The sequence below is a fragment of the Triticum urartu genome, chromosome 1A (genome assembly GCF_056163025.1).
Source record: "Triticum urartu cultivar PI428250 chromosome 1A, HENAU_Tu73, whole genome shotgun sequence".
Lineage (NCBI taxonomy): Eukaryota > Viridiplantae > Streptophyta > Magnoliopsida > Poales > Poaceae > Triticum > Triticum urartu.
Window position 1 is genome coordinate 327,433,430 of NC_141873.1, and position 24,521 is coordinate 327,457,950.

Below are 24,521 nucleotides of genomic sequence, written 5' to 3' on the forward strand. Positions count from 1 at the left end.
TATGCTTCATATTATTATCCAATGGTGTGTTGCCATCCTATGATGTCTGAGTAGATTTTCTTTGTCCTATCGGTAATTGGTAAATTGCTATGATTCGTTTAAATTGCTTGTGGTTATGTTGTTGTCCTTTGGTGCCCATCATATGAGCGCGCGTGTGGATCACACCATAGGGTTAGTTGTATGTTGATAGGACTATGTACTGGGGGGCAAGAGTGACAGAAGCTTCAACTTAGCATAGAAATTGATGCATACGAGATTGAAGGGGGACCAATATATCTTAATGCTATGGTTGGGTTTTACCTTAATGAACGTTAGTAGTTGCGGATGCTTGCTAATAGTTCCAATCAAAAGTGCATAGAATTCCAAGTCATGGATGATATGCTAGCAGTGGCCTCTTGTAACACGTCGGATGTAATTTACCTTATCTGTATCCCAACTCTTGCCGTTTCCAGCCTAAGTTATTTTACTTTCCTCGGTGTCAGGTTTTTGTCTCCGTGTGTTGTTGTCCTTGTCATGCATATCATATCATGTCATCATGTGCATTGAATTTGCATACGTGTTCGTCTCATGCATTCGAGCATTTTCCCCGTTGTCCGTTTTGCATTCCGGCGCTCCTATCTCCTCCGGTGCCCCTTTCTACCTGTTTTCGTGTGTGGGGGTTAAACATTTCTGGATTGGACCGAGACTTGCCAAGCGGCCTTGGTTTACTACCGGTAGACCGCCTGTCAAGTTTCGTGCCATTTGGACTTCGTTTGATACTCCAACGGTTAACCGAGGGACCGAAAAGGCCTCGTTGGTGTTGCAGCCCAACAACCTTCCAATTTGGCCCAAAACCCACCTAATCCCTCTCCATCATCTAGAGCGTTCGATCACAATCGCGTGTCCAAAAACCGCACTCCATTTGGAGCTTCCTAGCTCCCTCTACGTCTATAAATAGACCCCCATTCCCAGTCCCGGATCTTTTCCCACGAAACCCTAAAAAAATCCCCTCCTCGCACCGCCAGACGAGATCCGGCCGGCCGGACATGTCCGCCCTCATCGCCGTCCACTCCTGAAGCGCCACCTGTCCCGGGGGACCGCTTCACCGCCTCCCCACCGATGTGGGCCCGCCAAGCCCAGCGCCGGCCCTCCCGCGCGCCTCCCGGGCTGAGCCGCCCAGCACGCCGCGCCTCTCTCTCCTTCCGCCCGCGCGCCGGCGACGCGCCCGCCACCACCTCAGCTGGCCGCGCCGCCGCGGTTTGTCTTCTCCGGCAACGGAAGCCGCGCCCGCCACCTCGACAATCACCGCGCCGCCCCTGCCTCCCCGACGGCGTGCCCGCAGCCCCGTGCTCCGGCGTGAGCAACTCCGGCGGGGCCTCCTCGCGCCGGCGAGCTTCCTCAAGCTCTGGCCGCCGCGCTGTTCGTCCACGCCGACGATCCTCATTTTCTGCGCCCTGCTATAGTAACCACGCCGACCAGATCTAGATCTCGGTTGACTTCTTCCCCTCAAACCCTAATTTTTTAGCAATTTTCATCATGTCGTAACTCTGCATCTGTGGCTCTGATTTGTGCGTGTAGCATATCAAAATGTTTGTCTCGACGAGTACATCATTTCATCTCATTGCATCATTTTCATTTGAGCTCATCTTGATGCCCAAAATTCTGTTGGAAGAGGGCTATGTGGTGAATTTGTCAGATCTGTTTCATCAAATAGCTATTTGTCATTTTTGCCATGATTAATGTGTGCATGCTATGATCCTGAGCTCTACATGTGTTTTGTCATATGCCATGCCATATTTACAAAGGTGCTTGCCATGTATTTTTGTGATATTTGTGGTGACTAGCACAAGCTTGCAAAGTAGCGTAATCGGTAATGCTGATTTCAGGGACTTAGAATTTCACTAAGTCCTTGTCCTGATTTTGTCGTTATGCCATATGTTCATGTTGTTTCCTAGTGATCCGTGCCTCTTTTGAGGATGATCAGTAAGGATGTTTTGTTAATATTGTGGTGCTCTATCCATCCATGTCATTTTTTGCATTTATGGAGCACCCTAGCTTGAGTCAATCGAGCTCTACTTTTGCTATAAAGTGAATCCTGACAGATTGTTGACATGTTTAGCGATTTTGCCGAGGATGTTGCTATCGATCCGTGCATGCTATGTTGTTGTTCTTGCCATGTCTAGCTTCTATGCCATGTATTCTTAATGGGTGTATGCTTAGTTTGTCATGTCATGCTCTGTAGTGAGTGCATCGAGCTCGTAAACATGCCTACTCGTTAACTGATTTGCATGCTCCTGTTTTTCACTAAGTCTAAATCTGTTTATGTTTTTGCCATGTTCACATGCTTGCAATTGTATTTTCTGATCCCTTTTGGCTCAAGGTCACTAAGGGACTTTTGTTAAGTGCTTTGAGTAGCTTCATGCCATGAGTGGATCAGTGCTCATCTTTTGTCAAGCTTCATGAGTGGATCCCTGCCATGTATTTTGTTGTCATGTTTGAGTGTTGTAGCATATTTATCTTGATGCATTTAGTTGGTCACTTGCTGATTATCGCAGACCGGTGCCATATTTGTTTTGCTTGCCATTTCCAAATCGTGCATCCGATTCCGGTGATCTTTATATCGATTTCAACCGAAATCACCTCACCTTTCCAGTGGCACTCTTAGATTTCCAAGTTGAGGCCAGGTTCTATCATTCTTTGTCAAATCTTGCATATGCATCCCTTACTGCATCCCGTATATCATACCATGTTTGCATCTTGTTGTTTGAGCATTGCACGTGGTTGATTGTGTTTCGTTTGCTTGTTGTTCTTGTTTGGGTAGAGCCGGGATACGAGTTCGTGAACGAGGAGCCCGTTGAGTTCGCTTACAAGGATCAAGTCAACTCTAACAACTTTTTAGGCAAGATGATCATACCCTCGAAATCACTTCTATCTTTGCTTGCTAGATGATCGCTCTTTTGCTATGCCTATGCTACGATACCTACCACTTGCTTATCATGCCTCCCATAATTTCCATGTCAAACCCCTAAACCTACATGTCCTAGCAAACCGTTTATTGGCTATGTTACCGCTTTGCTCAGCCCCTCTTATAGCGTTGCTAGCTGCAGGTGAAGATTGGAGATCGTTCCTTGTTGGAACAGTGTTTATTGTTGGGATATCACTATATTATTTTGTTATCTTAATGCACCTATATACTTGGTAAAGGGTGGAAGGCTCGGCCTTTTGCCTTGTGTTTTGTTCCACTCTTGCCGCCCTAGTTTCCGTCATATCGGTGTTATGTTCCCAGATTTTGTGTTCCTTACGCGGTTGGGTTATAATGGGAACCCCTTGACAGTTCGCCTTGAATAAAACTCTTCCAGCAATGCCCAACATTGGTTTTACCATTCACCACCTAGCCTTTTCCCCTTGGGTTTCGCGGACTCAAGGGTCATCTTTATTCCCCCCCCCCCGGGCCAGTGCTTCTCTAAGTGCTGGTCCAACTGAGCGATGTCCGGGGCTACCAGGGGCAACTCTGGGCTGGCCTACCCGATGTCTGGCTCATCTGAGTGTGCCCTGAGAACGAGATATGTGCAGCTCCTATCGGGATTTGTCGGCACATTCGGGCGGTGTTGCTAGACTATTTTTACCATTGTCGAGGATGTCTTGTAACCGGGATGCCGAGTCTGATCAGAATGTCTCGGGAGAAGGAATATCCTTCGTTGACCGTGAGAGCTTGTGATGGCTAAGTTGGGACTCCCCTGCAGGGATTTGAACTTTCGAAAGTCGTGCCCGCGGTTATGGGCAGATGGGAATTTGTTAATGTCCGGTTGTAGATAACATGAAACTTAACTTAATTAAAATGAATCAACCGCATGTGTAACCGTGATGGTCTCTTCTCGGCGGAGTCCGGGAAGTGAACACGGTGTTGGAGTAATGTTTGACGTAGGTTGTTCTAGGATCACTTCTTGATCATAGTTGTTCGACCGTGCTTTTGCCTTCTCTTCTCGCTCTCTTTTGCGAATAGGTTAGCCACCATATATGCTAGTCGCTTGCTGCAGCTCCACATCATACCTTGTCTTACCTATAAGCTTAAATAGTCTTGATCGTGAGGGTGCAAGATTGCTGAGTCCCCGTGACTAACTGTTTACTTCCAAAACCAGATGCACGGACCGATGACACCGTTCCAGACGATGAGCTTGAGCTCAAGTGGGAGTTCGATGAAGACTCTCGCTGTTACTATGTGTCTTTCCCAGAGGATCAGTAGTGGTGCCCAGTTGGGGAGATCGGGGACTTTGTCGCATGTGGGGGTTGATCTTTATTTTGGTACCGTAGTCGGACCATGAGTGTATTGGATGATTGTATTGTTATTCATGTATTTGTGTGACGTGGCGAGTGTAAGCCAACTATGTATCCTTTCCCCTTTTATCTATTTACATGGGTTGTTGTGAAGATTACCTTACTTGCGACATTGCTTTCAATGCGGTTATGCCTCTAAGTCGTGCTTCGACACATAGGAGATATAGCCGCATCGAGGGCGTTACACCTCTCCCACATAAAACTTGCTATCGTTCTAGTAAAGTAGTCAATTGCTAGGGACAATTTCACAACTCCTACCACCACTTTTCCAAACTTGCTATACTAACTTTATTGCTACTTTACCTAAACAGCCCCTAGTTTTTATTTACGTGCTCTTTATATTCTTGCAAACCTATCCAACAACACATACAAAGTACTTTTAGTTTCATACTTGTTTTAGGTAAAGCGAACGTTAAGCATGCGTAGAGTTGTATCGGTGGTCGATAGAACTTGAGGGAATAGTTGTTCTACCTTTAGCTCCTCGTTGGGTTCGACACTCTTACTTATCGAAAGAGGCTACAATTGATCCCCTATACTTGTGGGTTATCAAGACCTTTTTCCGGCGCCGTTGCCGGGGAGTTATAGCGTGGGGTGAATATTCTCGTGTGTGCTTGTTTGCTTTATCAGTAAGTAGTTTTTATTTTGTGCTCTTGTTTTCTATCTTTAGTTATGGGTAGGAAACGCAAAATACCAAAAAAAAATAGTGTTACCTACTAAACCAATGGTTGAAGAACCACTCAATATCTATGACACTGCTGAAGCTTTTTACTTGGATCATCTTTAATCCCTATGTACTCGGGCTGAAACCCCAACTAGCTTAGTTGAGGTAAAATCTTTAGATGAGCATGCTTGTTATGTGCGACACCGCATATCTGAAAAAAGGGAAACTTTACTGGATCAAATTCATCGTTTGCAGTGTTATGCTTGGAATTTATGTGAAATATATGATTGTACTTGTTGTTCTAAAGACCCTAAGAAACACCTTCCTGACCAATGTGAGTTTAGTGATAATGGAATCGTATCTTCGTATACTAAGGGTGTTTATAATTACTATGATGTTCAACAAATTGAAGAATTTGTTGCTTTTAGGGGTACTTGTGAAATTGCTTCTTTTATTGAAGAGTGTGATACTGCTCTCTACAAATCTGAAAATTTGGCCATACTTAATTATTGCTATGATAATTATGCTTCTAATCCTTATTTTAAACCATATATTGAGGACTCCTCTTCTGTCCAAGAAGAGACTAATATTTTGTAGGAGTCTATGGAAGAAGAAATTAATGACATTGTGAGCTCATTGGATGAAAAAGATGAGGAGGAGAGCGAAGAACAAAAGGAGGAAGAGAGGATTGATCACCCGTTCCCACCATCTTATGAGAATAACTCTTTTATCCCATACATTGTTTAATTTCCTTTCGAATTTACCGAAGGATGAATGCTATGATGATTGTTATGATCCCGTTGATTCTTTTGAAATACCCCTTTTTGATGATGCTTGATATGCTTGTGGACAAGATGCCAATATGAATTATGCTTATGGAGATGAACTTGATATAGTTCCTTATGTTAAACATGAAATTGTTTCTATTGCACCCACGCATGATAGTCCTATTATCTTTTTGAATTCTCCCAACTACACTATATTGGAGAAGTTTGCCCTTATTAAGGATTATATTGATGGGTTGCGTTTTACTACTACACATGATGATTTTGATAGATATAATATGCATGTGATTGCTGCTCCTACTTGCAATTATTATGAGAGAGGAACTACATCTCCGCCTCTCCATGTTTCCAATATGATAAAATTGCAAGAAACTGTTTATACTATGCATTGGCCTTTACTATGTGTGCATGAATTGTTCTTTTATGACATGCCGATGCATAGGAAGAGAGTTAGACTTCGTTGTTGCATGATATATGTTACTTTGTGCCCACTACTAAATCACAAATCTTTGTTAATTAAAATTGGCTTTGATATACCTTGGGATCCAGATGGATCCATTACTTGAGCACTATATGCCTAGCTTAATGGCTTTAAAGAAAGCGCTGCCAGGGAGACAACCCGGAAGTTTTAGAGAGTCATTTATTTCTGTTGTGTGCTTTATAAAGTTTAAAACAAAAAAATAAATAGGGGAACCTAAAACTTTTTCAAAAAAAAAGCGAAAGTGAGAAAGATGAGCATTGTTAAAGTGGGAGCTAACCTTGAACTTTGTTCATGCCCATGGAAACTTTGTGACCCTTGATTACAGAAACTTTTCAAACAAAAATAATTATCCCATTGTACAAATCCATTGTATCATAAAAATAGTTTGCCAAGATTTGCCTGTAGGATGTTTACATTGCTTGTTGGTTTGTGCAGTGCAAAACAGAAACTTTGGTTGTAGTGCGCAATTTTACATTTTTTTTACTGGAACGTCAAACGGTCCTGAAACTTTTTGCACTGTCCTTATATACAAATTGTTTATTTTTCCTAAATTTTTCAGAATTTTTGGAGTAACAGAAGTATGGTGAATGTTCAGATTACTACAGACTGTCCTGTTTAAGACAGATTCTGTTTTTGATGCACCGTTTGCTTGTTTTGATGAAACTATCGATTTCTATCAGTGGATTAAGTCATGGAAAAGTTATATTACAGTAGGTACAGTGAGAAAAAAATATGAATTGGTTTGCAACAGTAATTAGAGTAGTGATTTGCTTTATTATACTAACGGATCTTACTGAGCTTTCTATTGAGTTTTGTGTGGATGAAGTGATCAAAGATCGAGGAGGTATCAATATGAGGAGAAGGAGGAGAGGCAAGAGCTCAAGATTGGGGATGACCAAGGCACCCCAAGTAAATATTCAAGGAGACTCAAGAGTCTAAGCTTGGGGATGCCCCGGAAGCCATCCCATCTTGCTTCAACAAGTATCGGTATGTTTTCGGTTTCATTTCGTTCATGTGATATGTGCAAATCTTGGAGCGTCTTTTGCATTCAGTTTTCACTTTTATTTGATGCACCATGCTGGTATGAGATAGTCCATGGTTGATTTATAGAATGCTCATTGCACTTTATATCTCTTGAGTATGGCTTTATATAATGCTTCATGTGCTTCGCTTATATCATTTGAAGTTTGGATTGCCTGTTTCCCTACACATAGAAAACCACCATTTGTAGAATGCTATTTTGCTTCACTTATATTTGTTAGAGTGTGGGCATATCTTTTTTATAAAGAATTAAAACTCTCTTGCTTCACTTATATCTATTTAGAGATATGACAGGAATTGGTCATTCACATGGTTAGTCATAAAATCCTACATAAAACTTGTAGATCACTGAATATGATATGTTTGATTCCTTGCAATAGTTTTGCGATATAAATATGGTGATATGAGAGTCATGCTAGTGGGTAATTGTGGATTTGAGAACTAGTTGTGTTGAGGTTTGCAAGTCCCGTAGCATGCACGTATGGTAACCGTTGTGTAACAAATTTGAAGCATGAGGTGTTTCTTTGATTGTCTTCCTTATGAGTGGTGGTCGGGGACGATCGATGGTCTTTTTCTACCAATATATCCCCCTAGGAGCATGTGCATAGTGCTTGGTTTTGATGACTTGTAGATTTTTGCAATAATTATGTGAGTTCTTTATGACTAATGTTGAGTCCATGGATTATACGCAATCTCACCCTTCCATCATTGCTAGCCTCTTCGGTACCATGCATTGCCCTTTCTCACCTCGAGAGTTGGTGCAAACTTCACCGGTGCATCCAAACCCCGTGATATGATACGCTCTATCACACATAAGCCTCCTTATATCTTCCTCAAAACAGCCACTATACCTACCTATCATGGCATTTCCATAGCCATTCCGAGATATATTGCCATGCAACTTACATCATCATCATATACATGACTTGATCATTTATTTTCATATTGCTTTGCATGATCGTAAGATAGCTAGCATGATGTTTTCATGGCTTGTCTGTTTTTTGATTTCATTGCCACGCTAGATCATTGCACATCCCAGTACACCGCCGGAGGCATTCATATAGAGTCATATCTTTGTTCTAGTATCGAGTTGTAATATTGAGTTGTAAGTAAATAAAAGTGTGATGATCATCATTATTAGAACATTGTCCCATGTGAGGTTATCAAAATAAAAGTGGCCATAGAAGCCCCCAAAAAAGAGAGAGAGAGAGGACAAGGAATCCTACAAAAAATGAAAAAAAATGAGAGAAAAGGGAGAAGGGACAATGTTACTATCCTTTTACCACACTGGTGCTTCAGATTAGCACCATGTTCTTCATATAGAGAGTCTCTTGAGTTATCACTTTCATATACTAGTGGGAATTTTCATTATAGAACCTGGCTTGTATATTCCAACGATGGGCTTCCTCAAGTGCCCTAGGACTTCATGAGCAAGCAAGTTGGATGCACTGAAGGAAATATGCCCTAGAGGCAATAATAACGTTATTATTTATTTCCTTATATCATGATAAATGTTTATTATTCATGCTAGAATTGTATTAACCGGAAACATAATACATCTGTGAATACATAGACAAACAGAGTGTCACTAGTATGCCTCTACTTGACTAGCTCGTTAATCAAAGATGGTTATGTTTCCTAACCATAAACAAAGAGTTGTTATTTGATTAACGGGATCACATCATTAGATGAATGATCTGATTGACATGACCCATTCCATTAGCTTAGCACCCGATCGTTTAGTATGTTGCTATTGCTTTCTTCATGACTTATACATGTTCCCATGACTATGAGATTATGCAACTCCCGTTTGCCGGAGGAACACTTTGTGTGCTACCAAACGTCACAATGTAAATGGGTGATTATAAAGGTGCTCTACAGGTGTCTCCAAAGGTACATGTTGGGTTGGCGTATTTCGAGATTAGGATTTGTCACTCCGATTGTCGGAGAGGTATCTCTGGGCCCTCTCGGTAATACACATCACATAAGCCTTGCAAGCATTGCAACTAATGAGTTAGTTGTGAGATGATGTATTACGGAACGGGTAAAGAGACTTGCCGGTAACGAGATTGAACTAGGTATGGGATACCGACGATCGAATCTCGGGCAAGTAACATACCGATGACAAAGGGAACAACGTATGTTGTTATGCGGTCTGACCGATAAAGATCTTTGTAGAATATGTAGGAGCCAATATGAGAATCCAGGTTCCACTATTGGTTATTGACCGGAGACGTGTCTCGGTCATGTCTACATTGTTCTCGAACCCGTAGGGTCCGCACGCTTAAGGTTTCGATGACAGTTATATTATGAGTTTATGAGTTTTGATGTACCGAAGTTAGTTCGGAGTCCCGGATGTGATCACGGACATGACGAGGAGTCTCGAAATGGTCGAGACATAAAGATTGATATATTGGACGGCTATATTCGGACATCGGAAGTGTTCCGGGTGATTTCGGAGAAAACCGGAGAGCCGGAGGGTTACCGGAACCCCCCCGGGAGAAGTAATGGGCTATATGGGCCTTAGTGGAGAGAGAGAGGGGCAGCCAAAGGTGGGCCGCGCGCCTCCTCCCCCCTGGTCCGAATTGGACTAGGAGAGGGGGGGCGACGCCCCCCTTTCCGTCTCCCTCCCCACTTCTTTCCCCCTCCTAGTAGGAGTCCTACTCCTACTAGGAGGAGGACTCCTCCTTGGCGCGCCATAGAGGGCCGGCCGGCCTCCTCCCCTTGATCCTTTATATACGCGGGCAGAGGGCACCCCTTGACACACAAGTTGATCCACGTGATCATATTCTTAGCCGTGTGCGGTGCCCCCTTCCACCATAGTCCTCGATAATATTGTAGCGGTGCTTAGGCGAAGCCCTGCGACGGTAGTGCATCAAGATCGTCACCACGCCGTCGTGCTGATGGAACTCTTCCCCGACACTTTGCTGGATCGGAGTCCCGGGATCGTCATCGAGCTGAACGTGTGCTAGAACTTGGAGGTGCTGTAGTTTCGGTGCTTGATTGGTCGGGTCGTGGAGACGTACGACTACATCAACCAAACGCTTCCGTTGTCGATCTACAAGGGTACGTAGATCACACTCTCCCCTCTTGTTGCTATGCATCACCATGATCTTGCGTGTGCGTAGGAAATTTTTTGAAATTACTACATTCCCAACATGCACACCCACTTAATTTTAGTTTGAGCTTTCATACACTTATAGCTCTAGTGCATATGTTGCATGGCAATCCCTACTCCTCGCATTGACATCAATTGATGGGCATCTCCATAGCCCGTTGATTAGCCGTGTCGATGTGATACTTTCTTCCATTTTTTGTCTTCTCCACACAACCTCCATCATCATATTCTATTCCACCTGTAGTGCTATATCCATGGCTCACGCTCATGTATTGTGTGAAGGTTGAAAAAGTTTGAGAATACTAAAGTATGAAAAAATTGCTTGGCTTGTCATCGGGGTTGTGCATGATTTGAACATTTTGTGTGATGAAGATGGAGCATAACCAAAATATATGATTTTGTAGGGATGAACTTTCTTTGGCCATGTTATTTTGAGAAGACATGATTACTTTATTAGTATGCTTGAAGTATTATTGTCTTAATGTCAAATGGTAGACTATTGCTTTGAATCACTTGTGTCTTAATATTCATGCCATGATTAGATTACATGATCAAGATTATGCTAGGTAGCATTCCACATCAAAAATTATCTTTTTTACCATTTACCTACTCGAGGACAAGCAGGAATGAAGCTTGGGGATGCTGATACATCTCCGTCATTTCTATAATTTTTGATTGTTCCATGCCAATATTATATTACTTCCATATACTTTTGGCAACTTTTTATACTATTTTTGGGACTAACATATTGATCCAGTGCCCAGTGCCAGTTCCTGTTTGTTGCATGTTTTTTGTTTCGCAGAAAATCCATATCAAACGGGGTCCAAACGGGTTAAAAACTTACGGAGATTTTTTCTTTTGGAATATATGTCATTTTGGGGAAGAAGAATCAACGCGAGACGATGCCCGAGGGGGCCACGAGGCAGGGGGCGCACCCCTGACCCTCCTGGCCACCCCGTAAGGCGGTTGGTGCCCTTTTTTCGCCGAAACAAAGCCAATATCCGGATACAAAACGTGTTAAAATTTCAGCCCAATCGGAGTTACGGATCTCCAGGAATATAAGAAACGGTGAAAGGCCAAAATCTGGAACACAGAAACAGAGAGACAGAGAGACAGATCCAATCTCAGAGGGGATCTCGCCCCTCCACCGCCATGGAAGCCATGGACCAGGGGGTAAACCCTTCTCCCATCTAGGGGGAAGGTCAAGGAAGAAGAAGAAGGAGGGGGCCCTCTCCCCCTCTCTTCCGGTGGCGCCGGAACGCCGCTGGGGCCATCATCGTCACTGTAATCTACACCAACACCTCCGTCATCTTCACCAACATCTTCATCACCTTCCCCCATCTATCTACAGCGGTCCGCTCTCCCGCAACCTGCTGTACCCTCTACTTGAACATGGTGCTTTATGCTTCATATTATTATCCAATTATGTGTTGCCATCCTATGATGTCTGAGTAGATTTTTGTTGTCCTATCGGTAATTGGTGAATTGCTATGATTGGTTTAAATTGCTTGTGGTTATGTTGCTGTCCTTTGGTGCCCACCATACCAGCGCGTGCGTGGATCACACCATAGGGGTAGTTGTATGTTGATAGGACTATGTATTGGAGGGCAAGAGTGGCAGGAACTTCAACTTAGCATAGAAATTGATGCATACGGGATTGAAGGGGGACCAATATATCTTAATGCTATGGTTGGGTTTTACCTTAATGAACGTTAGTAGTTGCGGATGCTTGCTAATAGTTCCAATCATAAGTGCATAGAATTCCAAGTCAGGGGTGATATGCTAGCAGTGGCCTCTCCCACATAAAACTTGCTATCGGTCTAGTAAAGTAGTCAATTGCTTAGGGACAATTTCGCAACTCCTAGCACCACTTTTCCAAACTCGCTATACTAACTTTATTGCTTCTTTACCTAAACATCCCCTAGTATTTGTTTACATGCTCTTTATATTCTTGCAAACCTATCCAACAACACCTACAAAGTACTTTTAGTTTCATACTTGTTTTAGGTAAAGCGGACGTTAAGCATGCGTAGAGTTGTATCGGTGGTCAATAGAACTTGAGGGAATAGTTGTTCTACCTTTAGCTCTTCGTTGGGTTCGACACTCTTACTTATCGAAAGAGGCTACAATTGATCCCCTATACTTGTGGGTTATCAAACTCCTTCTCTAAAAAGGATCCATTCTTAGCAACGAATATCTTGCCTTCGGATCTGTGATAGAAGGTGTACCCAACAATTTCCTTTGGGTATCCTATGAAGACACATTTCTCCGATTTGGGTTCAAGCTTATCAGGTTGAAGCTTTTTCACATAAGCATCGCAGCCCCAAACTTTAGGAAACGACAGCTTAGGTTTCTTGCCAAACCACAGTTCATATGGTGTCGTCTCAACGGATTTAGATGGTTCCCTATTTAACGTGAATGCAGTCGTCTGTAAAGAATAACCCCAAAACTATAGCGGTAAATCAGTAAGAGACATCATAGATCGCACCATATTGTTCCGACACACCATTACGCTGTGGTGTTCCAGGTGGCGTGAGTTGCGAAACTATTCCACATTGTTTCAAATGAAGACCAAACTCATAACTCAAATATTCACCTCCACGATTAGATCGTAGAAACTTTATTTTCTTTTTATGATGATTTCCCACTTCACTCTGAAATTCTTTGAATTTTTCAAATGTTTCAGACTTATGTTTCATCAAGTAGATATACCCATATCTGCTCAAATCATCTGTGAAGGTCAAAAAATAACGATACCCGCCGCGAGCCTCAACACTCATCAGACCGCATACATCAGTATGTATTATTTCCAATAGGTCAGTTGCTCGCTCCATTGTTCTGGAGAACAGAGTCTTAGTCATCTTGCCCATGTGGCATGGTTCACAAGCATCAAGTGATTCATAATCAAGTGATCCCAAAAGCCCATCAACATGGAGTTTCTTCATGCGCTTACACCAATATGACCTAAACGGCAATGCCACAAATAAGTTGCACAATCATTATTAACCTTTCGTTTGGCTTCAATATTATGAATATGTGTATCACTACAATCGAGATTCAACAAAAATAGACCACTCATCAAGGGTGCATGACCATAAAAGATATTACTCATATAAATAGAACAACCATTTTTCTCTGATTTAAATGAATAACCGTCTCGCATGAAACAAGATCCAGATATAATGTTCATGCTCAACGCTGGCACCAAATAACAATTATTTAGGTCTAAAACTAATCCCGACGGTAGATGTAGAGGTAGCGTGCCGATGGCGATCACATCGACTTTGGAACCATTTCCCACGCGCATCGTCACCTCGTCCTTAGCCAATCTTCGTTTAATCCGTAGCCCCTGTTTCGAGTTGCAAATATGAGCAACAGAACCAGTATCAAATACCCAAGCGCTACTACGAGCATTTGTAAGGTACACATCAATAACATTTATATCAAATATACCTTTCACTTTTCCATCCTTCTTATCCGCCAAATACTTGGGGCAGTTCCGCTTCCAGTGACCAGTCCCTTTGCAGTACAAGCACTCAGTCTCAGGCTTAGGTCCAGATTTGGGCTTGTTTACTTGAGCAGCAACTTGCTTGCTGTTCTTGAAGTTCCCCTTCTTCCCTTTTCCCTTTTTCTTGAAATTAGTGGTCTTGTTAACCATCAACACTTGATGCTCCTTCTTGATTTCTACCTCTGCAGCCTTTAGCATCGCGAAGAGCTCGGGAATTGTCTTATCCATCCCTTGCATATTATAGTTCATCACGAAGCTTTTGTAGCTTGGTGGCAGTGATTGAAGAACTTTGTCAATGACACTGTCATCAGGAAGATTAACTCCCAGCTGAGTCAAGTGGTTGTGGTACCTAGACATTCTGAGTATATGTTCACTGACAGAACTATTCTCCTCCATTTTGCAGCTATAGAGCTTATTGGAGACTTCATATCTCTCAATTCGGACATTTGCTTGAAATAATAACTTCAACTCCTGGAACATCTCATATGCTCCATGACGTTCAAAATGTCTTTGAAGTCCCGATTCTAAGCCGTAAAGCATGGCACACTGAACTGTCGAGTAGTCATCCGCTTTGCTCTTCCAAACGTTCACAACGTCCGGAGTTGCTCTTGCAGCGGGTCTTGCACCTAGCGGTGTTTCCAGGACATAATTCTTCTATGCAGCAATGAGGATAATCCTCAAGTTACGGACCCAGTCCGTGTAGTTTCTACCATCATCTTTCAACTTAGCTTTCTCTAGGAACGCATTAAAATTCAAGGGAACAGTAGCACGGGCCATTGATCTACAACAACATAGAAATGCAAATACTATCAGGTACTAAGTTCATGATAAATTAAAGTTCAATTAATCATATTACTTAAGAACTCCCACTTAGATAGACATCCCTCTAGTCATCTAAATGATCACGTGATCCATACCAACTAAACCATGTCCGATCATCACGTGAGATGGAGTAGTTTTCAATGGTGAACATCACTATGTTGATCATATCTACTATATGATTCACGTTCGACCTTTCGGTCTCAGTGTTCTGAGGCCATATTTGCATATGCAAGGCTCGTCAAGTTTAACCCGAGTATTCTGCACATGCAAAACTGGGTTGCACCCGTTGTATGTGAACGTAGAGCTTATCACACTCGATCATCACGTGGTGTCTCGGCACGACGAACTATAGCAAAGGTGCATACTCAGGGAGAACACTTGTACCTTGAAATTAAGTGAGGGATCATCTTATAATGCTACCGCCAAACTATGCGAAATAAGTTCCATGAAGGATAAACATCACATGCAATCAAAATATGTGACATGATATAGCCATCATCATCTTGTGCCTTTGATATCCATCTGCAAAGCGTTGTCATGATCTCCATCGTCAATGGCTTGACACCTTGATCTCCATCATAGTATCGTTGTCGTCTCGCCTACTATTGCTTCTACGACTATCGCTACCGCTTAGTGATAAAGTAAAGAAATTACATGGCGATTGCATTTCATACAATAAAGCGACAACCATAAGGCTCCTGCCAGTTGCCGATAACTTTTACAAAACATGATCATCTCATACAACAATTTATATCTCATCACGTCTTGACCATATCACATCACAACATGCCCTGCAAAAACAAGTTAGACGTCCTCTACTTTGTTGTTGCAAGTTTTATGTGGCTGCTACGGGCTTCTAGCAAGAACCGTTCTTACCTACGCATCAAAACCACAACGATTTTTCCTCAAGTGTGTTGTTTTAACCTTCAACAAGGACCGGCCGTAGTCAAACTTGATTCAAGTAAAGTTGGAGAAACAAACACCCGCCAGCAACCTGTGTGCGAAGCATGTCGATAGAACCAGTCTCATGAACGCGGTCATGTAATGTCGGTCCGGGCTGCTCCATCCAACAATACCGCCGAATCAAAGTAAGACGTTGGTGGTAAGCAGTGTGACTATTATCGCCCACAACTCTTTGTGTTCTACTCATGCATATAACATCTACGCATAGACCTGGCTCGGATGCCACTATTGGGGAATGTAGTAATTCAAAAAAAATCATATGATCACGCAAGATCTAACTAGGAGATGCATACCAATGAGAGGGGAGAGTGTGTCCACGTACCCTCGTAGACCGAAAGTGGAAGCGTTTAGTAACGCGGTTGATGTAGTCGAACGTCTTCATGATCCTACTGATCCAAGTACCGAATGTACGGCACCTCCGTGTTCAGCACACATTCAACATGATGACGTCCCTCGAGCTCCTGATCCAGTTGAGGACGAGGGAGAATTTCGTCAGCATGAAGGCGTGGTGACAGTCTTGATGATGTGATCGACGCAGGGCTTCGCCTAAGCACTACGACAATATGACCGAGGTGGTAAACTATGGAGGGGGGCATCGCACACGGCTGAGGAACAATTGATCTTGTGTGTTCTAGGGTGCCCCTGCCTTTGTATATTAAGGAGGAGAGGGAGAGGCCGGCCGGCCCCTGTAGGGCACGCCAAGAGAGAGGACTCCTACTAGGACTCCAAGTCCTAGTAGGATTGCACTTGGTGGAAGGGGGAGAAGGAAGGGAGAGGGAGAGGGAACGGGGGACGCGCCCCCTCCCCTAGTCCTATTCGGACTCCCCATGGGGGGAGTCACCTCCTCGTGGCCTGCCCTCTCTCTCCCCTAAGGCCCATGTTGGCCCATTACTCCCCGGGGGGTTCCGGTAACCCCTCAGGCACTCTGTTTTTTAACCAGTACCTCTCGGAACTCTTCCGATGTCCTAATAACTTAGTCCAATATATCATTCTTTATATCTTGGCCATTTAGAGACTCCTAGGCATGTTCGTGATCTCATCCGGGACTCCGAACAAACTTCGGTCATCAAAAACACATAACTCATAATACAAATCGTCATCGAACGTTAAGCGTGCGGACCGTACGGGTTCGAGAACTATGTAGACATGACCAAGACACATCTCCGGTCAATAACCAATAGCGGAGCCTGGATGCTCATATTGGCTCCTACATATTCTACGAAGATCTTTATCGGTCAAACTGCATAAGAACATACGTTATTCCCTTTGTCATCGGTATGTCACTTGCCCGAGATTCGATCGTCGGTATCATCATACCTGGCTCAATCTCATTACCGACAAGTCTCTTTACTCGTTCTGTAATGCATCATCCCGTAACTAAATCATTAGTCACATTGCTTGCAAGGCTCATAGTGATGTGCATTACGGAGAGGGCCCAGACATACCTCTCTGATACACGGAGTGGCAAATCCTAATCTCGATCTATGCCAATGCAACAAACACCATCGGAGACACCTGTGGAGCATCTTTATAATCACCCAGTTAAGTTGTGACGTTTGATAGCACACAAGGTGTTCCTCTGGTATTCGGGAGTTGCATAATCTCATAGTCAGAGGAACATGTATAAGTCATGAAGAAAGCAATAGCAATAAAACTAAACGATCGTAATGTTAAGCTAACGGATGGGTCTTGTCCATCACATCATTCTCTAATGATGTGATCCCGCTCATCAAATGACAACACATGTCTATGGTCAGGAAACTTAACCATCTATGATTATTGAGCTAGTCAAGTAGAGGCATACTAGGGACACTCTATTTGTCTATGCATTCACACATGTACTAAGTTTTCGGTTAAGACAATTCTAGCATGAATAATAAACATTTATCATGATATAAGGAAATATAAATAAAAACTTTATTATTGCCTCTAGGGCATATTTCCTTCACAATGGTACTGCGCATTGAGCTAGTTTATCACCAATACCACACATTGAGCTAGTTTATCACCAACGGTACTGCACACTGAGCTAGTTTATCACCAATGCCACACATTGAGCTAGTTTATCACCCATGCTACTGCACATTGAGATAGTTTTTCACCAATTCTACTGCACATTGTTCTACTTTATGGCCATTGAAATGTTGTTTGTTTAATTTCATAAGTCTGCATAAAGCTAGGACATGTCTAGCTCTAGCATCCACAACACTGCATGGTACAGCAGCAACGAGGAATCCTCTTCCCCAATACCGTACAGACAAAAGACGTTGGACTATTATCCAAAAATACCATGTTGGTGTGAACAGAAGGCTTCCAGGTGGATTTCTTGGAGCGATGACAACCCATGACAGAGATATTATAGTTGCACAAGAGCACGGGTGATTTCCTATTTCTTCTCATTTCCCTAGTTTTTTGGCCATTAAATGAAAAAAATATAATCTTGACTATAAATAGTGTTAATATCATAGGTTGGTGCTTGTAAGTTCTTCAAATGGGTTGATCCGAAAGTGCTCGATTTCTTGAAGCAGCACTTGATTTATTTGTGTGACATGGTGCGTTGGCTCAAAAGAGCAAGGCAAAGAGAAAATGGTCCACAACTTCTTACTGAATTACAGGCCTACAAAGCATGGAATCAAATGTTGTTATAGAAGAATGCTTGGACAGATGATTTGATGAAGAAGAAGGATATGCAAATTGAGGTGTTATTGAAGAAAGATGGTGACAATTCTGCTGCTATTGACCAGCTTAGGGTTAAGCAAAAGAAATTAGAGGGAGAGAAATTTGTGTTGAAATGTGTTTTAGTACTACCATTATTTGCTATGTTTGTCAAGCTGCTGTCTTGAACACGTTGGTGTAATAAGCATCTGGGATCCCTAATCATTTGGATGCAAGGCTAATTTGAAGTGGACCAGTCCACAGACCATGATGTTTTCAATTCCTTAAATTTCCAATCTGTAGGCACCAAACACCAACTACCATTTGATTCTTATTGAAACTGGATATCATGTGGACGCCTAATAAAAAGAAGGGAGCCCTAAAAAGAAAGGGCATCTTTTGCCTGGAAGTTTTACAAACAAAGATGCATATCGTCTGGACTAAATTCCAAGGGGTTAACAAGATGCCCCATTGTGCCCACATTCCAGGGGTACAAACTTGCTCAACAACCCATCATATCTGGAGATCTCTAAATTAATTTATTTCAGTTTACTTTAACTACATAGTAAAGAGCGAGTAAAGAGATGACAACTATTGTAAGTGCCACCATGTATCTGTTTTTCTCCCCTGCCTTCACTTCAAGTCTTTGTATGACTCTTGCTTTCTCCTCTCCATCCATTTGCAGCTCCTCTATCACATGATCAGATATGGCCAGATCAATCTCTAGTTTCCACTTATCATTGCGATCAATTCTCCTTTCTTCTGCAATAGTACGCTTCAGCTCAACAATCAATCTGTTTTTACTAGCTAATTCAACACCGAAATTAGCCACCACCTCCTCCAATGCCATCTTCTCTCTACCCCACTGGATTGACTCATCTTGGTATGCAATATACCAAGGATCATCAGCCTGCCTGTTAAAATGCAATAATCCATCCAAAAGTAAATTAACACTACAAATTAAACAAGGGATTATTCACATAGGACGTGAGAGCTAACTACTTGAACCTCCTCTGAATCAGGTGTAGGTGAGCGTGGCCAAAACATGATCGAATTGCTACCCTCACAGGTGTAACCGCTACGGCCGGACATTTAACACGACGACGCACTTGAAATTAGGTGTTCAGACGAGATTAAGGGAAACGGTTCAAAAGCGCTTGAATAAGGGGGATCAGGATCCGAGAGCTTACTAATATATAAGGGTTGCAGTGGTTGTCTTCGACGGCAGATAAATCCATATGGTGGGAAGGGGTGGGGCGGCAGCTCTATGTGCGGTATGTTGTCCTAGAGGGACAATGCGGGTAGAGAAATAATGTTGGTGCCATGGCGTACGTACACCACCGACGGCCGCTAGTAGGTGCTGGAATCAAATCCGGCGATGCACGCAAGCTGCGGACATGGCTATGGCTGCTCTATGGGGAAGGTGCTTAATACGTCTCCAACGTATCTATAATTTTTGATTGTTCCATGCTATTATCTAATCTATTTTGGATGTTTTATATGCATTAATATGCCACATTATATTATTTTTGGGACAAACCTATTAACCTAGAGCCTAGTGCCAGATTCTATTTTTCTTCTTCTTTTTGAGCTTTGCAAAAAAGAAATACCAAATGGAGTCCAAACGGAATAAAACCTTCGCGATGATTTTTCTTGGACCAGAAAACACCCAGGAGACTTGGAGTGCAAGTTAGAAGATCCACGGGGCGGCCACAAGGGTGGAGGGCGCGCTCAAGGGGTAGGGTGCGCCCCTACCTTGTGGGCCCCTCAGTGACCCCCTGGCCTAGATCTTCCTCCTATATATTCACATATATTCCCAAACCAACAGAAGCATCCACAAAAACACTTTTCCGCCGCCGCAAACTTCTGTTCCCGTGAGATCCCACCTAAGGGCCTTTTCCGGCATCCTGCCGGAGGGGGATTCGATCACAGAGGGCTTCTACATCAACTCTATTGCCCTTTCAATGCAGCGTGAGTAGTTTACCTCAGACCTACGGGTCCATAGCTAGTAGCTAGATGGCTTCTTCTCTTTCTTTGATTCTCAATACCATGTTCTCCTCGATGTTCTTGGAGATCTATTGGATGTAATCTTATTTTGCGGTGTGTTTGTCGAGATCCGATGAATTGTGGATTTATGATCAGCTTATCTATGAATATTATTTGAATCATCTCTGAATTCTTTTATGCATGATTTGATATCTTTGTGATTCTCTTCGAACTATCGGATTGGTTTGGCCAACTAGATTTGTTTTTCTTGCAATGGGAGAAGTGCTTAGCTTTGGGTTCAATCTTGCGGTGTACTTTCCAAGTGACAGTAGGGGTAGCAAGGCACATATTGTATTGCTGCCATCGAGGATAAAAAGATGGGGTTTACATCATATTGCTTGAGTTTATTCCTCTACATCATGTCATCTTACTTAATGTGTTACTCTGTTCTTCATGAACTTAATACTCTAGATGCAGCCAGGAGTCGGTTGATGTGTGGAGTAATAGTAGTAGATGCAGAATCGTTTCGGTCTACTTGACATGGATGTGATGCCTATATTTCATAATCACTGCCTTAGATATCGTCATAACTTTGCGCTTTTCTATCAATTGCTCGACAGTTTGTTCACCCACCGTAATATTTGCTATATTGAGAGAAGCCTCTAGTGAAACCTATGGCCCCCGGGTCTATTTTCCGTCATATTAGTTCCCGATCTACTATTTTGCAATATTTTACTTTCCGATCTATAAACCCAAAAAACCCAGAAATATTTACTTTATCTTTTGTTTAGTTTCATCTATCTCTATCAGATCTCACTTTTGCAAGTGACCGTGAAGGGATTGACAACCCCTTTATCGCGTTGGGTGCAAGTTGCTTGACTGTTTGTGCACGTATTGGTGATTTTTGTGTTGTCTCCTACTGGATTGATACCTTGGTTCTCTAACTTAGGGAAATACTTTCTCTACTTTGCTGCATCACTCTTTCCTCTTCAAGGGAAAAACCAACACAAGCTCAAGAAGTAGCAGGAAGAATTTCTTGCGTCGTTGCTGGGGAGATCTACGCCAAGTCAAGACATACCAAGTACCCATCATAAAAATCTCATCTCTTGCAGTACATTATTCATCATTTTCCTCTTGTTTTCCTCTTCCCCACTTCTAAAATGATTTTCGAAAAGATTTGCCTTTTTCTTTGCCCCTTTCCGTCCGTCTTCTTCGTTTACTTTTTGTGTGCTCGTGTGTTGGATTGCTTGCTTTGTCACGATGGCTCAGGAGAATACCAAATTGTGTGACTTTTCCAATACAAATAACAATGATTTTATTAGTACTCCGATTCTTCCCGCCACTAGTGCGGAATCTTATTAAATTAATGCCGCTTTGCTGAATCTTATTATGAAAGATCAATTTTTTGGCCTTCCTAGTGAAGATGCCGCATCCCATCTGAATAATTTCGTTGAGTTATGTGATATGCAAAAGAAAAAAGATATGGATCATGATATTGTTAAATTGAAGCTATTTCCGTTCTCACTTCGAGATCATGCTAAAACTTGGTTTTCATCTTTGCCTAAAAATAGTATGGATTCATGGAATAAGTGTAAAGATGCTTTTATTTCCAAGTATTTTCCTCCCACTAAGATCATCTCCCTTAGGAACGATATTATGAATTTTAAGCAACTTGATCATGAACATGTTGCACATTCTTGGGAGAGGATGAAATTGAGATATGAAATTGCCCTACTCATGGTTTGAATTTGTGGATGATTATGCAAAAGATTTATGCCGGATTGAATTTTGCTTCTAGAAATCTTTTAGATTCAACCGGGGGAGGCACTTTTATGGAAATTACTTTAGGAGAAGCAACTAAAATCCTAGATAATATTATGGTTAATTATTCTCAATGTCATACCGAAAGATCTTCCACTGTAAAAAAAGTGCATGCGATTCAAGAGATTAATGTTTTGAGTGGAAAGATGGATGAACTTATGAAATTATTTGCTATCAAGAGTGATTCTATTTATCCTAATGATATGCCTTTGTCTACTTTGATTGAAAATGATAATGAATCTATGGACGTGAATTTTGTTGGTAGGAACAATTTTGGTAATAACGCGTATAGAGGTAATTTTAATCCTAGGCCGTTTCCTAGTAATTCCTCTAATAATTATGGTAATTCCTACAACAATTCTTATGGAAATTATAATAATATGCCCTCTTATTTTGAGAATAGTGTTAAAGAATTTATGATTTTGCAAAAGAATTTCAATGCTTTGGTTGTAGAAAAATTGCTTAAGATTGATGATTTGGCTAGGAACGTGTATAGAATTTCTCTTGATGTTGATTCTTTGTAACTTAGATCTATTCCACCTAAGCATGATATCAATGAATCTCTAAAGGCTATGAGAATCTCCATTGATAAGTGCAAAGAAAGAACCGCTAAGATGCGTGCTATGCGAGATTGGTTTGTAAAAACTTGTTCTTCTAGTTTTCGTGAAAATAATGATGAAGATCTTAAAGTGATTGATGTGACTCCTATTGAATCTTTGTTTTCCAATATAAATCTTGATAAATATGGGACTGGAGATGAGTCAACTTTAGTTAAAAGGCGTCCCAATGATTCAGAGTTTTTAGATCTTAATGCAAAAATTAATAAAAGTGGGATTGGAGAGGTCAAAACTTTAAGTAGCAATGAACCCACTCTTTTGGATTTCAAGGAATTTAATTACGATAATTGTTCTTTAGTAGATTGTATTTCCTTGTTGCAATCCATGTTGAATTCTCCTCATGCTTATAATCAAAATAAGGCTTTTACTAAACATATGTTGATGCTATGATGCAATCTTTTGAAGAAAAGCTTGAATTGGAAGTTTCTATCCTTAGAAAACTTTATGATGAGTGGGTACCTACTATTATGATTACGATTAAAGATTATGAGTGACATGCTTTGTGTGATTTTGATGCTAGCATTTTCACGATTCCAAAAACTTTATGTGATGTGTTAGGTTTCCGTGAATTTGATGATTGTTCTTTAAATTTGCATCTTGCAGATTCCACTATTAAGAAACCTAAGGGAAGGATTAATGACGTTCTTATTGTTGCGAATAGGATTTATGTGCCCATAGATTTCATTGTTCTTGATATAGATTGCAATCCTACATGTCCTATTATTCTTGGTAGACCTTTCCTTAGAACGATTGGTGCAATTATTGATATGAAAGAAGGAAACATTAGATTTCAGTTTCCATTAAGGAAGGGCATGGAACACTTTCCTATAAAGAAAATTAAGTTGTCATATGAATCTATTATGAGAGCTACTTATGGTTTGCTTACCAAAGATGACAATACCTAGATCTATTTGTGCTTTTATGCCTAGCTAAGGGCGTTGAGAAATAGCTCTTGTTGGGACGCAACCCAATTTTATTTTTGTTCTTTCCTTTTTGTTTTTGTTTTGCAATAAATAATTCATATAGCCTCTGGTTAGATGTGGTTTGTGTTTTAACTAGTGTTTGTGGCAAGTAAGACCTTTGGGATGGCTTACGATGATAGTTGATTTGATCTTGCTGAAAAACAGAAACTTTTGCGCCCAGGAAAATAATTCTCACTTTTAACATAAACATGATAAAATACTGATTCTTTTTGTAGAACATTAATAAACAAATTTCCCAGGTTGTCCTAATTTTTCAGAATTTGTGAAGTTACAGAATTAATCGAGAGTTACAAATTACTACAGACTGTTCTGTTTTTGACAAATTCTATTTTCTATGTGTTGTTTGCTTATTTGATGAATCTATGGGTAGTATCGATGGGTATGAACCATGGAAAAGTTGGAATAGAGTATATATTACACCAATATAAACAAAGTATGAGTTCACAGCAGTACCAAAAGTGGTGATTTATTTTCTTATACTAACGGAGCTTATGAGATTTTCTGTTGAGTTTTGTGTTGTGAAGTTTTCAAGTTTTGGGTAAGGATTTGATGGACTATGGAATAAGGAGTGGTAAGAGCCTAAGCTTGGGGATGCCCCGGAAGGCATCCCCTCTTTCGTCTTTGTCTATCGGTAACTTTACTTGAGGCTATATTTTTATTCACCACATGATATGTGTTTTGCTTGGAGCGTCTTGTATGATATGAGTCTTTACTTTCTAGTTTGCCATAATCATACTTGTTGTACACACATTTTGAGAGGGACACG

The 24,521-nt window shown here is 41.6% G+C and overlaps 1 protein-coding gene across 1 annotated transcript in view; it reads right to left on the minus strand.

Moving 5' to 3' along the window:
• The window catches only part of LOC147991078 (uncharacterized), a 34,508-nt gene extending 15,310 nt beyond the window's left edge, over positions 1–19,198 (minus strand). Inside the window, exons 1-3 of the mRNA XM_087538518.1 lie at positions 18,902–19,198; positions 18,307–18,310; positions 13,795–14,534 (exon numbers count right to left, since the gene is read on the minus strand). Of these exons, the coding sequence (XP_087394644.1) occupies positions 13,795–14,534; positions 18,307–18,310; positions 18,902–19,198 (1,041 nt within the window). The remainder of the gene's footprint in view (positions 1–13,794; positions 14,535–18,306; positions 18,311–18,901) is intronic.
• Positions 19,199–24,521: the final 5,323 nt, after the last annotated feature.